The sequence below is a fragment of the Lactuca sativa genome, chromosome 2 (genome assembly GCF_002870075.4).
Source record: "Lactuca sativa cultivar Salinas chromosome 2, Lsat_Salinas_v11, whole genome shotgun sequence".
NCBI lineage: Eukaryota > Viridiplantae > Streptophyta > Magnoliopsida > Asterales > Asteraceae > Lactuca > Lactuca sativa.
In genome coordinates, this window is record NC_056624.2 from 182,447,977 (window position 1) to 182,464,180 (window position 16,204).

At 42.9% G+C, this 16,204-nt stretch overlaps 3 protein-coding genes across 8 annotated transcripts; 2 read left to right on the top strand and 1 right to left on the bottom strand.

Annotated features, from left to right (window-relative positions):
- Positions 1-7,562: 7,562 nt before the first annotated feature.
- Positions 7,563-9,400, top strand: LOC111920047 (uncharacterized protein At5g39570). The gene is made up of 2 exons (XM_023915618.3): positions 7,563-8,551; positions 9,061-9,400. Exons 1-2 carry the CDS (start codon positions 7,622-7,624, stop codon positions 9,133-9,135), a joined length of 1,005 nt encoding a protein of 334 aa, XP_023771386.1. The 5' UTR covers positions 7,563-7,621; the 3' UTR covers positions 9,136-9,400.
- A 241-nt stretch (positions 9,401-9,641) lies between these two features.
- Positions 9,642-11,713, bottom strand: LOC111920049 (transmembrane emp24 domain-containing protein p24delta9). Its single transcript, XM_023915619.3, has 4 exons — positions 11,384-11,713; positions 10,735-10,944; positions 10,048-10,124; positions 9,642-9,965 (listed from the first exon to the last, which is right to left on the bottom strand). Exons 1-4 carry the CDS (start codon positions 11,603-11,605, stop codon positions 9,821-9,823), a joined length of 654 nt encoding a protein of 217 aa, XP_023771387.1. The 5' UTR covers positions 11,606-11,713; the 3' UTR covers positions 9,642-9,820.
- A 425-nt stretch (positions 11,714-12,138) lies between these two features.
- Positions 12,139-15,960, top strand: LOC111920040 (phosphate transporter PHO1 homolog 9). 6 transcript variants are annotated; one of them, XM_023915605.3, is made up of 11 exons: positions 12,139-13,019; positions 13,116-13,362; positions 13,504-13,552; positions 13,641-13,712; positions 13,794-13,923; positions 14,073-14,452; positions 14,534-14,683; positions 14,773-14,925; positions 15,125-15,403; positions 15,487-15,626; positions 15,699-15,960. In XM_023915605.3, the coding sequence occupies exons 1-11, from the start codon at positions 12,452-12,454 to the stop codon at positions 15,787-15,789; spliced, it is 2,259 nt and encodes a 752-aa protein (XP_023771373.1). In that variant the 5' UTR covers positions 12,139-12,451; the 3' UTR covers positions 15,790-15,960. The 6 variants fall into 6 exon arrangements, with proteins under 6 accessions (XP_023771373.1, XP_023771375.1, XP_023771372.1 ...); XM_023915607.3 differs by having other exon boundaries at positions 13,158-13,362; XM_023915604.3 differs by having other exon boundaries at positions 12,139-13,001; positions 13,083-13,362.
- The last annotated feature ends 244 nt before the right edge of the window (positions 15,961-16,204 follow it).

Consider the following 16,204-nt stretch of genomic DNA (forward strand, 5'->3'; position numbering starts at 1 on the left):
GCTCGTTCTTCCGATGCTCCTCCTTGATAGCCTCCTGTTGAGCTTCCCGAATCTGCTCCAACAGGGGAGTCACCACAGTCATCCTCAAACAGGCGTCCCTGATCGGCGCCGTCTTGCGGCTAAGCGCATCGGCCACCACATTGGCCTTTCCCGGGTGGTAAAGGATCTCGCAATCATAATCCTTCACCACATCCAACCACCGACGCTGCCTCATGTTCAGATTCGGCTGGTCCATGAGGTACCTCAAGCTCTTGTGGTCCGTGTAGATGGTACACCGAACCCCATAGAGGTAATGTCGCCAAATCTTGAGGGCAAATACCACCGCCCCCAACTCCAAATCGTGCGTCGGGTAGTTCGCCTCGTGAGGCTTGAGCTGCCTTGAAGCGTAAGCAATGACATGCCCCCTTTGCATCAGCACCGCGCCCAACCCAGAAATGGACGCATCGCAATAAACCACGAAATCCTCTACGCCCTCCGGCAGGGCTAAGATCGGCGCCTCACACAATCTCTGTCTCAGCGTCTCAAATGCAGCCTGCTGCTCGGGTCCCCACCGAAAGACCACGGCTTTCTTCGTCAGTCGCGTCAGGGGCACGGCTATCTTGGAGAAATCCTGGATAAATCTCCGATAGTAGCCTGCCAATCCTAGGAAGCTCCGAATCTCAGATGGGGACTTCGGAACCTCCCATCTCATCACGGCCTCAACCTTGGCCGGATCGACCAGAATCCCGTTCTGGTTGACGAGGTGCCCCAGAAATTGCACCTCGCGCAACCAAAACTCACACTTGGAGAACTTGGCATACAAGCTCTCCCTCCTCAGGGTCTCTAACACCTCTCTCAAATGCTCCTCATGTTCCTCCCGGGTCTTGGAGTAAACCAAGATATCATCGATAAAGACTATCACAGACCGGTCCAGCATCGGTCTGCATACACGATTCATGAGGTCCATGAACGCGGCAGGAGCATTGGTGAGCCCAAACGGCATCACCACAAACTCGAAATGGCCATAGCGCGTCCGAAATGCGGTCTTCTGCGTATCCTCCTCCCTGACCCTCATCTGATGATAACCCGAACGCAAATCAATCTTGGAGAACCAAGATGCACCCTGAAGCTGGTCAAAGAGGTCATCAATCCTCGGGAGCGGGTAACGGTTCTTCACCGTTACCTTGTTCAGCTCCCGATAATCTATACACATCCGGTGCGACCCATCCTTCTTCTTCACAAACAGAATCGGGGCTCCCCAGGGCGAACTGCTCGGCCGAATAAATCCCTTGTCCAGCAGCTCCTGCAGCTGCGTAGACAACTCCTGCATCTCGGGAGGAGCCAACCGATACGGTGCTTTGGCTATCGGAGCCGCACCGGGAACGAGGTCAATCCTGAACTCCACCTGTCGCTCCGGAGGTATCCCAGGTAGTTCCTCCGGAAAAACATCAGCAAAATCTCGAACCACCGGGACCTCGCTCACGGTTGCCTTACCCGCCTCCCGGGTGTCCATCACGTACGCGACATAACCCGCGCATCCCTGCTGAAGGTAGCGCCTAGCCCTCGCTGCGGAACATACAGTGGGTCCACACTGCGGCCGCTCTCCATGAATCACCAACTCTCCCCCGCTTGGGGTCTTGACTCGCACTAGCTGCTGTGCGCAATCTATCACTGCCCCATTAGGGCTCAACCAATCCATACCAATAATCACCTTGTTCCCACACAATGGAATGGGAACCAAGTCTACCAGGTAACACTCCTCAAACAGTCGCAGGACACAATCTCGAAACACCATCGATGCTCGCACCGATCGATCATCGGCAATCTCTACCTCTAACGGGAAATCTAACTCGCCTGAAGTCTCATGAAATCTCTTGCTAAGAGCAAGAGAAACGAACGATCGGGATGCACCCGAGTCGAACAATACCTGAACCGGGATGCCGTTCACATGGAACGATCCTAATACACATGTATACACACGGAGCACATATCAATATCATAACAATGTAAAATAAAAGATAGAAAGAAGGAATCATACCCGTCACCACATCGGGCGCGGCGCGGGCCTCCTCGGCAGTCAACTGAAATGCCCGACTCCTCACCACTGGAGCCTCTGCCTTGCCCTGACGGCCATCCGTGATCCGCAGGGTCGCTGGAGCTGGCGCCTTCACTGGCGCTGAAGCTGTCAACATGGGGCAATTGGCCTTCTTGTGGCCCCTCTGGTTGCAGTGGAAACACAGCAACTCCGATGTCTGAATAACGGTCGCAGGAGCAGTGCAATCCCTGCTGATATGCCCGAACTTGCCGCACTTGTAGCAGCCTGACGATCCCATCCTGCACGCCCCCTCGTGCGACCTGCCGCACCTCCCGCAGCGGCTCGGTCCCGACTGGCCTTTCGGCCTCCCATCTGATCCCTTGGGCTTCTTCCCCGAAGCCCCCGATGACTGACCATTCTCAAGTTTCCGTTTCCGGATGTGCTCCAAATCTATCTCCCTCTCCCTAGCCCTGGCAATCATGGAATCCAGGGTAGGGCAAGCCGAAAAACTAACATGCTCCCGAATGTCAGCTCGTAGCATATCATGGTAACGAGTCCTCCTCATATCCTCGTCACCTGCATACTGGGGCACCAACAAAGCCCTCTCCCGAAACTTGGCGGTGATCTCCGCCACGGTCTCTGTCGTCTGCCTCATGTCTAAGAACTCCCTGGCCAGCTGCTGAAGCTCGACCGCTGGCGCAAACTCTGCCCTGAACCTAGCCACAAAGTCCGACCAGGTCATTGCCTCGATAGCCGAGGCTCCCATCGAGTCACCCACTGACTCCCACCAATCTCGGGCCCGGTCCCGTAAACATCCTGCTGCGTACCTCACCTTCGACCCCTCGGGGCAGAAGCTGATCAACTGGGCAGACTCGATATCCGCAATCCACCGCCTGGCGACAATGGGGTCCTTCACCCCATGGAAATCCGGCGCACCACTGCTCCTGAAGTCCTTGAAGGACAGTGTGCGAGATCCTGACTGGCTAGAGGCCAAGTCGCTCCTGAATGCCCGTAGGCGATCTTCCATCATCTCCACGATCCCTTCCTTGATCGACCCAAAGATGATGGGGGTCGACTCAAGGATGCCCCTAGTGATCTCCGATGTGATGAACTCACGTAGCCTCTCCTCAATCGGCTCGGTGCCAGATCCCGAACCTGACCCCTCTCCTGACCCGCCATCTGTCGGTCTCGGTCGAAGTACCACCATTCTGTAAAACATCGATAATAATCATTAGTGGTACTGCTACTTTCTGAGGGATCTCAACTACTTACAGGTTCCTTGGTCTCGTCTTGGCCTTCCTCGGCTCGGGTACGGATCCTCTGCTTTCAGTAGTACGGGCCCATACTACCTTCCACATCTATCCGTACCTTCTCCGAGAAATTCCTCGACTCCACCAACTCCCCTCTACTACTGCTACTCTCCGATATTCTCACCCTAGACTTGCCCTAGGGAGAACTCAAGTTCAACACAACTGGTCCTCAGCTGCTGTAGGTCTCCTCATAATGCCAGTTAGCCACCACCTAAACACCACCACCTGTGATGAGGATTAGATCATCCTTCAAGTAAAAGGCCCGTCCCTACAACGGTTGGACTCAAACAAGAGCTGCGCAATAGGGCCAGTTCCAATACTTTGGGATTATTCAACCCCGATTACATGTGGTGTGACGTGTTTACCTAGTGGCTCACTCCCATTACTCAGAATCCCACCGAGCACGAAGCGAGCAGCATTCGGATAAGGAAAAACAGACTCAAGCCAAAACTGTTCTTAAAACAAGAAACGACACTTAACATAGGATGCTAAGCTCATACTATCAGGCATAACCTAAACAGGCTACCCTACTGCTGTCTACTCAATTCTAGCATGCAATATTCAATAAGCTGCAACAAATAAACAGGCACATAAGGCATCACTCCTAGATCCTTAGCCTATTCTAGCATGCAATATTCATAAAGCTGATAAACATAACATAAACTTGTATGGGTACTATGGGGAATACTTACTTGAGCTCGGCCGGTTGCGCACGTCACACACTTTACTCTTTCTCGTGACTCTTTTCCGGGTTTTAAAGAATAATTTCTTTTGGAAAAATCTTTCAATCCCTCGGTTTGAGTCCAACACTCCCGAAGGCGTGTCCGAATCCCTCAAACCAGGGCTCTGATACCAACTTGTAACGACCCAAATTTTTTTTTTTTTTTTTTACTTTAGAAAAACAGTAATAAATAAAAAGTTGTCTAAATAAAAGAAACATTGTTTGTTCACACCATAACACATTGCAACCATGTTCTCAAAAGTCAAACCGTACATCCCACCAAAATATCAGAGTACAATCCCAGTAAGTCTCATAAATGCGGAAACCGAAGAGTGTGTGTATGACGTGCCGCTACCGCGTCGGCTCCTTCCCCTTCGATGTAGAGGTACCTGAAAACAAAACTGAAAACGTAAGCACAAAGCTTAGTGAGTTCCCCCAACGTACCGCATACCATACAAAACACATAACATATATACTGCCAGGCTATTCTGGGGTGCCTGACTACCCGGTACGGCCATTCTGGGGTGCCGACCTACCCATACGGCCATTCTGGGGTGCCGTCTTACCCGTGTCAAGCCATTCTGGGGTGCTGACCTACCCATACGGCCATTCTGGGGTGCCGTCTTACCCGTGTCAAGCCATTCTGGGGTGCTGACTACCCATCGGTCCTAACAACCGATCCTCGGGGACTATTTCACCCCTACTACTACGATCACATATAACATAACAAGCCAGCATGCATACATATCGTCACATACTGTCAGACGTATCTGGGGTGTCTGACTACCCTTCGGTCCGAACAACCAGACTCTACTACTATCACATACAGCATATCATGCTAGCATATAACATGTCAGGTACTAGCGAACTTAGATGATATCACAAAGACAATCATCTATCATACAACTCCTACTGGTGGGTCGGCATTGTGGCCTTAGACCCACCGCTACTGGAAGGTAACTCACCTCGAAGTAGCTGCTGAACTGATCGGGAACTAACTGACTGCTGCTGCTCCGGGAGTCCTCCGGCTGCAATTTCCACGACATACTCAATCAAACACTGCTAACTGTCCTTTAGGTAAAATGACCATTTTACCCCTGGATTAACTCTAAGCCAAAGCTGGAGTCAACTTTCAGTTGACCCGACTCGCCGAGTGGATCACCACTCGCCGAGTCCCTAGCAAACCAATATCCTGGGTCCCTGGTTCTACTCGTCGAGTCGGGCTATGACTCGACGAGTTCACCTTCCAACTGCCATTCAACACCCTCATCCTACTCGCCGAGTTGTATGAACAACTCGTCGAGTTCATCTTCATCCAATGAACACTTTATGCTGAGACTCGCCGAGTCGTATGAACAGCTCGCCGAGTCTGTTCTTGAGCTATGAAGATTGCCTTGGACTCGCCGAGTCAGGGCATTGACTCGCCGAGTCCTATCATGGGTGAGTTCAGCTCCCAACTCACCGAGTCACCCCCTGTGACTCAAGGCTCAACTCGACACACGAAGAAGGGACCAATTCGGTGACTCGCGACCAGACTCGCCGAGTCACCTATGCGACTCGCCGAGTCGTCGCCATGCACTCCTTAAATATACCGATTTGCTCGGTTCCAGACCATGCCATTCATAGATCTGGACTTCTAGGACACGAATCACACGTAAAGTTTCCAACTTTACGTGTGGACATTCACCAATATGGATTATAAGGTTCAAAATGGTAGATCTAGGGCTAACAAGCCTCATGAGGCCAGAAAGCTAACAGATCTGAGCTCCTGGAGCTCAATCTTACATAGATCCAAAGGCCAAACGCCTTATTACAACATATAATGAACATGCAAACTTGGGGAATTGACCAAGAAGGACCCAAATGAAGTTTTAAGCATAGAATCAAGGGGAAAACGGGTTATACCTCAAAGGAAAAGTTGAAATGACACAAGGATGGCTGATCTCCTTCTCCTCTTCTTGATCTACTCCTCTTACTCTTCAAAACCTTCAAGAACACACCAAGAATACCTCAAACTCTCAAGGAAACAAGGGAAAACGATGTAGGGGGAGTTCTGGGGGTGAATGGGGACGAGTTGGGGCGGAATGAGAGTTTAAATAGGGTGCAAACCCTTGAAACTTAGGGTTTCATCCCGCAGCGGTGACTCGCCGAGTCCAGGATATGGACTCGTCGAGTCGCCTACTTAAAACGCGTCCTGAGTCTCGTCCCTACTCGGCGAGTCGGACCCTATGACTCGCCGAGTCTAAGGCTAAATTAGGGCAATGCTCAAATAAAATTCACATACCGGAAACCAGGTGCTACACCGATGTAGGGGACAGAGGTCCCAGTCAGCTTCGGACTTCGATTCGATGTAAGGGACGAAGGTCCCAGTCAGCTTCGGACTTCGGTCCGATGTTCCAGTTAGCTTCGGACTTCGGTCCGATGTAGGGGCAAGGCCCCAGTTAGCCGGAATTCGGTCCGATGCAGTGGGCAAGGCCCAGTATGTGCTTTATATGTTATTGTGTGGTATGTGGTAGTTTGGGGGAGCTCACTAAGCTTCGCGCTTACAGTCTCAGTTTTGGTTTCAGGTACTTCCGCAAGCAAAGGGAAGAGCTCGGGATGATGGCATCGCACACACCACAACTTCAGTTTTTATCCTGGGATTTTATTCAGTTTTCTTAGATATGTTTGATACAGTTGTGACACAATTTTCTTTTTACAACATTTTAGTATGGTTTTGAGATACGCAGCGCATAGTCTTATTATGATATACTCAGTTTTATGATTTTTGGTTATATTAAAAATGAAATTTTCGGGTCGTTTCACTATAAAAATTTGTTGCCCTGGGTTTTGGCCGGCCCTAGTCATAACAAGTTGTATTGGAAGCTTAGGGGGTGTTTGGCTTAGCTTTTGTGGGACAAAAGTCCTTTTTGTAAAAGGACTTTTTGTAAAAGAACTTTTTACAAAAGTTATTTTTTAAAATGTGTTTGGATTGACTTTTGAACGGAAAAAGTCAAAAATTAAAGTGTTGGTTTAACTTTTACATGTAAAATGACAAAAAAGGACATGTTTAGGGTAGATGAGGGGTATATTGGTAATTTAATATTTTTAGCTGATGAAAAGTTGGGAAAAATCAGGTAATCGTGACTTTTCAAAAAGACTCAAATTACTCTATGAGAAAAATCATTTACAAAAGTCCTTTTTCCTTTGCCAAACATTTTTTGAGACTTTTTCTAAAAGATAAAATAAAAAATCATTTAAAAAATTAAACCAAACACCCTCTTAAACTTGGATTCTCCACAATTACATACCGAGAAGTTATGTCACAAATAATATGTTCCAAAATAACCGGTTATTTTGCTAAATAGAAACTGATCATTTTGTTAAAAATACTACTTCATAGCTATTAGTTTAATAAATATACTCTTTTTAAAATATGATAATTAAAAGTTAAATACTAATCGACTCCCTTTTATAAAATAAAATATCAATTATTGTATGCTGACTTTTTTTACATTTCACTGATAAAAGCGTCGGTCGTGATTTGGATCTGATCACGGAAAAATCGAAATCCCCCAAAAGCGCTTACCACCAATCATGTCTTACTACCCGAAAGGTCACCACTACGAATCCGGCGACGATGTCGATGACTTTGATGACTACGATTCAACTCCGTACGGAGGAGGCTACGACATCCACCTCACCTATGGCCGTCCTCTCCCTCCTTCTGAGGAAACTTGCTACGCTCCCACCTCAACTTCCTCCGGCGGCTTCGACTATGAAAGATCTAACTATTCCTCCTACGCCGAGCCAAGTGCCTACGGCGAAGAAGCCCTTGACAATGAATACAAGAACTATGCTCGTCGCAAGCCGCGCCCTGGCCATACCCCTGCTGTGACTCCTCAATACGGTGGAGGTCACGGCGGTGGATCTGGTTATGGTAGGCCTGAGGAGCCTACTTCCGCGTATGGATCTGGCTATGGACGGAAACCTGAAGAGCCTTCTTCTGAATACGGATCTGGGTATGGTCGGCGTCCCGAAGAGCCCACTTCTGAGTACGGATCTGGTTATGGGCGGAGGCAGGAGGAGCCTACTCCTGAATACGGATCTGGTTATGGTCGGAGGCAGGAGGAACCTACTCCTGAATATGAATCTGGTTACGGTCGGAGACAGGAGGAACCTACTCCAGAATATGGATCTGGTTATGGTCGGAGACAAGAGGAACCTACTTCTGAATATGGATCCGGTTATGGTCGGAGGCAGGAAGAGCCCTCATCTGAGTATGGATCTGGTTATGGCAGGAAGCAGGAGGAGCCGACTTCTGAGTACGGATCTGGGTATGGACGGAGGCAGGAGGAGCCAACTCCGGAGTATGAATCTGGATATGGGCGTAGGCAGGAGGAGCCGGTTTCTGAGTATGGATCCGGGTATGGCAGGAAGACTGAGGAAGAATACCCTAAACCTAGTTATGGTCGGCGAAGCGATGATGAAGATGAAGGTCACGGTCATGGTGGTCGTAATAAATATGTAAGTTCTATAAATCTATTGCACCATGGCTATTTTATTTATGTTATTTCATGTGATTTTACCTGTATACTCAGATCCTTGACATTGTTATGCCTTTGATCTAGAAATCAAGTGTTTGCTATAATCAGTTTTCGTCTTAAATTAGTTTAGAAGCTTAATTAGATTGAATTGACATTTGGCAAAGAATTGTTAATAGGTAAAGGGTTGGTGGTAAAGCATGAATCTTATTGTATGTTGGTCGAGTAGAGGACTTGTTTCAATAACTTCAATCCCATTACGTTATATATCAATGTAAACAAGTCTTTTGGAGCTAGAATACCCGAACTAAGTGTTAATGCTGATGTATCCTACATTGTCTCTTTTTGTGGAAAGACTGTGTTTGTGAAAGCATCATCAGCTTATAACATTCCAGCATGCTCTTTTCTTTTTGCCATTTATGTCATCTGCAACAATGAGAATCATATGCAGATTTTACATGAGAGAGACTGATATTTGCAATGAATTTGCAGGGAGATAATGACTCTGATGATGATGATGAGAAGAAGAAGCATAGGCACCACCACCGCAAGCATTATGATGAATGAAGATTGAAGTGAAGTTTGGTTTGTTGGGTTCATAAGCTACTACCACTAGTATGAATAAAGGGGTGGCCATCGTAAACAACTGGTTTCTATCTTTGATGTTTCTTTATGTTTGAGTGTGTGGTTTGCCTTTGGTATTGTTTCGTTTGGTTTTTGTTTCTATTAATATAAAAGTCCCAAGCTTTTAAGCTTTTGGATCTTTGAAAGTATGATTTCAGCACACCTTGAATCTTCTAATGTGAATCACATAATATGCAATCTTGCTGTATTCTTGGTTTTCTTTGACAAACTCAAAATCTTGCACTTTCTTTCTTATATGTGATGAGTTTAAGATTCATGAATCTATTCAGGTACTGGTTTTTTTATATGCAGGTTGAAATGTTGCAAAGATTTTGCAGGTAAAACATTATATAATATGCTAAAAAGGATTGTGATGTTAAGATATTTTAAACACTCTTATAATGTGATGAATTCAGCAAAATGGGGTGTGTGACATACACAAAAATACATGTACGAAGGAATGAATCATAGATGTGAAAAATTTCAGTTTGTGATAATTTACAGAGGTTTCTGAATTTGGAGAGCTGGTATCACGGTTTTGTAAATTAAACATTATAAAAGAAGAAGAAAAGTAAATGAATATAATGTATGATATGATAAGAAAAAAAGGGAGGAAGAAGTAAGTAAATTAAATGAGCTTCTTCCTCTGAAAAAATGACTTCAAATGCCATAGCTGAAGGGCAGCAACTGATAAGCAAACAACAAGGGAGCAAAAGCTGAAAGTTGCCATCTTGGAATTAGTTGATCGTATTAGATGTTGCATCGTTTCCTCCCTACAACACCACACGCATGTGCAGCATAGGTTTTTACTTTTTGGAGAAACAAAAAATAAGGTAGGTAAGTTGTGATGTTTACCTCTCTCGAAGATTGTACATCTCCTCGTGGACAGTGGTGACTGAATCATACAATTTCTTCAACTCAAGTTCCATCATCTGTCACAAACAGCTACACGTTAACATATATGAAGCCATTTTCTCTTCATATCTTAAATTTCATGAAAATTATGATGTTTCTCTTCATATAATGTAAATGACTAGTAACATGAATGAAGCCATTTCTCTTCACATCTATAATTTGATATTATGATGTTTACTTTCCGTTACAAAACTTGATTCTTGGTTGGGATTTTTCATTAATCATCTGTGACATCTCCAGCATTCAATTCATCCGTGATTGTGGTTAGTAAGGTTTGGTAGGATTATTAATCATCTGAATTCTGCATTCCGATGTACCATTTTTCAAATGAGGTGTTGGGACACAAAAAAGGAAGGTCATGCTATGTTTTGCACAAAATATTATTGATAGTAAGCATTATTGTATATTGACGATCTTTGTCACATTCAAAACATTGAATATTTTTGTAAAATTGTGTTTTTATGAAGGACAATAGAAAGAAATGGAAGAATAACTTTCCTTCCAAATTGGAAGGATTTAGAGAGAAAAGAAGAAAATATTTAATTTTTGTTTCAATTACCACTAATCTAGTTTATTAAGGTCTGCTACTATTCTAATTACCAGATGCAAGATGAAAAGAAAACTTACTTCAACCTGGCCTTTTTTAGCGACTTTAGACCAGTCTTTTGCAGCCAGGCCTGACTTCCACTCGAAATCAATTGACAGTGTCTTCTGTGGAGATTGTTTAGCAGCCCAGAAACAGGCCATGTAATCACCAGCCTCACCAGCAGTGAATGCAAAATTACCAGAATCTCTTCGATCTGCATAGTGATAATTGTTCCCAAGCGGTGAAGTTACCTATATTATATACACATATCATATCACACAATAACCCTTAAACACTAATCCCATATTTCACAATAATATTGTCAAGAGAATGTTCCAAAATTTTCCTACTTCCATAGCCATTACATTCTCACTGTTAAGCATACAGGTCGAAGCTCACATAATACATTTACAACTATCAGCTATGCAGTTATGTCGAAAATTACTCTGTTTATGCAATGGTCGCTCGTTTGTTTGCATTACAGTTGAAGCAAAAAAAATGATGAGGCTCACACAGATAAAAGCTGATTTAAAACCCTAAAAGAAGCAAACATGCTAGATATTTAAGAGAATAAAGAAGCTAGAATCCTGAATTGCTTACTAATCCCGGTTTAATTAGTTTCCATACAGAAATTGATCGAAGCTAAGAATCAATCCACGCTTGAAAAACAAAATGATGTGGGGAACTGACCCTGACAGTGACGCGATCCGATTCAGGCAAAGAGAAACCTTGGACACGCTTGACGACGCTATACTTGCCGACGGTCATTGCATTGATTTTGATGTCCTCCGTTATGCATTTCGTGGCTCCTGTTTTCAAATCGAATCTCATCCCCTTTACGATTATTGGTGTTGAAGCTAACCCTAATATCACCACCACAAACAATGTCGCTATGTTTCTCGATCTCCACATTGTTGGTATGATTATGGGGGTAAACTAAAAATAAGAACCCTAGATTTGGCAAAAAGCTCTCTCCAAACTCGGATCATTTGTTTCCTTATTCCCCTTGTCCAAAATTAACGACCCTCAACGAACTAAACCTTATAACGGTGTCGTTTCGCAAAACATGGTAAGTAGGGAATTATTTTAAGGATTATCTTATCTTATAACTAATAAAATGATTAATAAACATTACCTCGTGATTAACGGGATAATCTACATGCTTATATGCGGTCTTCAAAATCCCATCGATCCATTATCAAAAAGATAAAAGTGTTAATTAAGACAGTCTTAGAACATAACTAATCGACAATTTAATGGATATTGTTTAAAAGTAGGTGATACCTTCGTTTGAACTTAATACTTAAATAATATTAAAAGTAGTTATACCAAGGATTCGGTCATTTGTTTGGATTCGACGGGAAATTTGCTTGGCATCAAGCAAGAAGAACCATGAAAAAGACTGTTGATCTTCGATGAAAACAGTCATCGGAGAGGAGAAAAGGATCCCTGTCACCGCCGTTTTGCTGCACTGGAAGGGGCGGAGGTCGGAAACGCCATTGAAGAAGCTGCCATGAAATGGCACGGCTAAAACCCCAGGAGATGACTGCGAGATGCCGCCAGCCCAAGGTGCTGACTTCGAATGTGACTGGACGGCGGTTCTACCAAGTGAGATCTTCAATTTTGTTTTTTTCATTTGAGTGGACATATTTGTCTCCATGTTCTACCTTAATAAATATTATCTTTCAATGCTACCAATGTTTATATAAGCTCTACTTGATCATTGCATCGATCTTTACCAGTTAAACAACCTGAAAAATGAAGTTTGGGAAGGAATTTGCTTCACAAATGGTGCCGGAATGGCAGGCAGCATACATGAACTACAACCACCTCAAGATTCTCATTAAAGAAATCTTGATTTTCCGGCGACTGCAGCAAAACGAGTCAACCCCTGGGTATCAGGCAAACCCACCACTGCCATCAAAAGGTTCATCACGGAAGAGAAAGGTGTCTCTTCACAAAGCCTTCGGTGGACTAACAAATGGCAATTCTAATAACAAGGATAAAGAGGATGAAGTGATTCTGGTAAGTGCAATGCAGCAATCGGAGGAGAACTACCGGACTGTTTTCCTCCGGTCATCGCAGGACGCCGGAGAGTCTGAGCTAGGGTTTTTCAGAAAACTTGATGATGAGTTCAACAAAGTGATCGATTTCTATAAGGAAAAGGTAGGGGAGATGGTGATCGAAGCTGAGGAATTGAGTAAACAAATGAACGCTCTTATTGCTCTTCGAATCAAAGTTGAAGATCCTCTTTTCTGCAGTTCATCTCCTATATTTTCCTCTCGATTCGCCAATGAACAAATCACAGGTTATTTGCGACACTATAGTTATGTTTTAGTGACGGTTGTCATTTGTGACGCTTAAGTAAATTTTTGACGTTTTCTGTCAGATGTGATTCAAGAAACAAAATTGCATGGGGAAGGAAATGGCAAACGTAAAATAGGAAGTGGTAGAATGGACAAAGAACAGGAGATGGTTTCTTTAGATGTTCTAAATCATGTAAAGATCAATGTTATGCCAGAAACACCAAGGTCATCGTTGAAAAATGCTTTCGGTAGTTCAAAATTAAGCTTCTCATTTAGTAAAAAAGAACTCAGAAATGCAGAACAAAAGTTGAAGCAGGCTTTTATCGAGTTCCACCAAAAGCTTCGCCAACTGAAAAGCTACTCGTAAGCAACATGGATAATTCTCAAACTATTTGTTTGCATATTAGTAATAATCTTGGTTGCTCTCTTTATCCTAGCGACGCTTTTTCATGCAGTTTAAGTGTCTAAGCTGTTCTTTTCTTTTTTGTAACTCTCTTTATACAGCTTCTTGAACCAATTGGCTTTCTCCAAGATCATGAAGAAGTATGATAAGGTCTAAATTTTTTGATTTTCCAATTTCCATAGTTATTTCTACTTGTACGCATATGTGCATTCAACATCTAACAGTTCTATTGGTATAGATCACATCAAGAAACGCGTCAAAGGATTATTTAGGGATGGTTGAGAAATCATACTTAAGACAATCTGATGAGGTATGTATCTATGACTTTACATTTAGTTGTTTTTCAAATTAGAAAACGATGAAATAAGTCGTTTTTATGGTGTTTATGTAGGTTTCTAAGCTCATGGAGAGTGTTGAATCTGTTTACATAGAACACTTCTGCAATGGAAACCGTAGTCTAGGAATGAAAACTTTACGTCCAAAAGCTAAAACGGACAAGCATAGAGTAACATTTTTTACGGGTACGTTGTGGACAATATTATCTTTGTAGGGAGAATTTATATTTGTCTCCAATGAAAAAATCCGTCACTAATGTCTAGACCCATCGATATATAAAATGATGCAAAGTGTCGCGCGCAAATCTTCTGATGCTATAATGTATCTCATACAGGTTGCTTCTTGGGATACTCGGTAGCATTTATCATTGCAATAATCTTAATGATACATGCTAGAGACCTTCTCAACAGTGAAGGGCGCGATCAATACATGACTAATGTATTTCCATTATACAGTATATTTGGCTTCCTCGTGTTACATATGTTAATGTATGCCGGAAACATCTACTTTTGGAAGCGTTATCGTGTCAATTATGCCTTCATTTTTGGTTTCAAACCAAATACCGAATTAGGTTATCGAGAAATCATACTTCTCAGTTCTGGTCTATCAGTACTCACTCTTGCAGCCATTCTCTCAAATCTTGAAATGGATATAGATGAAAGTGCTAGAAGCTCCAGAACTCTAACTGAACTACTCCCTTTAGGATTAGTCGTGGTAATAAATTAGTCTTTTGCCCTCTTGTAATTTCTTCTGACCAAAAAACTATGTTGATTAGTTGTAAGTTTGATTTTTCAGGTTGTACTTTCGATAGCGTTTTGTCCGTTTAACATCGTCTATCGTACAAATCGTTTCTTCTTCATAGCCAGCATATGGCGTTGTATTTGTGCTCCTCTCTACAAGGTTACTCTTCCTGATTTTTTCTTGGCTGATCAACTAACTAGTCAGGTAAGTTTGAAGATATTACAAATTTAGTTACACTTACAGGCGTGACAAAATGTTTATAAGAATATCGATCGAACTATATATGATTTCAGGTTCAGTTATTCAGGAACTTGCAGTTCTATATATGCTACTACGGTTGGGGAGACTACAAAAGCAGGGAATCTAGTAGGTGTCGAGGAAGTAGCGTTTACAACAACATTTCTTTAGTCATCGCTATTATCCCTTATTGGATTCGATGTCTCCAGGTATATTCAATAAAAATGGTAAATTACGACATAAATGTATAATTCATCACTAATGACTTTATATCTTTTAGATTTTAATTAGTTTTCATGACGAATAAGTTTATATTGGTCAATCGTTTTGTTGGTTATGTCATGCTTATTATGATATTCCATATATATGTTTATTGTGACACTTTGTTAACATGTAACAACCCCTCAGTGTTTGCGACGCCTGTTTGAAGGAGAAGACTCGAGTCAAGCTGTGAATGCACTCAAGTACTTCTCAACAATTGTTGCTGTTATTTCACGAACATTTTATGTTCAAAAGAAAGGACTAGCATTGAAAATACTCGCAACATCCACTTCGGGTGTCGCGACAGTTTTCGGCACATACTGGGACTTGGTGTGTGACTGGGGACTTCTACGTAGAAACTCTGAAAACCCTTGGTTAAGAGACAAACTACTTTTGCCCCATAGATCTATCTACTTTTTAGCGATGGTAATATAGAATTTGCAACAACTTTCTCTCTTTCAAAATCCAATGGTATTTTCATGACACCATTATGTGACGGATTTTTGCAGGTAGTGAATGTGATATTGAGGCTAGCTTGGGTGCAAACGGTGTTAGATTTTCATGAAGCTTCGTTCCTCCATAGAACAGCTTTAGTAGCTTTTCTCACTAGTTTGGAGATCATTCGTCGTGGTATTTGGAACTTCTTCAGGTTGGTGTTTTTAGTGACGGAAATGTATATTTTTTCTTGGTTAGGATTCGTTGTTGATGGAGAAAAATGCAGGTTGGAGAATGAGCATCTGAACAATGTTGGGAAATATCGAGCTTTCAAGTCTGTGCCATTACCTTTTAGTTACGAGAACAAGAAGGATTGATAATTTGATCTTCTTTTCACTTTTTGGAATGCAATTACATGCTTCTTTAATAAAACAATTATTAGCGAGTTTTGGAGTTAATAGATAGACTTTCGAAAATAAAAGAAAAACATTTGTAAAAAATATATTTTTGTAGACCAGAAAGATCGTTCGATATTGTTTTAATATGAGCAATCACAAACAGTGCAAAGAACTGAGTCATTGGATCAAAACCAACCCCATACGATCCAGAATTGCCCTAGTTGTAGAATTTGAGAGAGAAAGAAATGAAAGAAATTGAGAGAAACAGAGTGAATCTTCTTATTAATCAAAATGTACCTTTTTGCTACATATATACATTCAGACATAAAGAGTAAACGACTTAACAAACTTCATAACTAATCTATAACTAACACGACAGAAAATTACATAAATG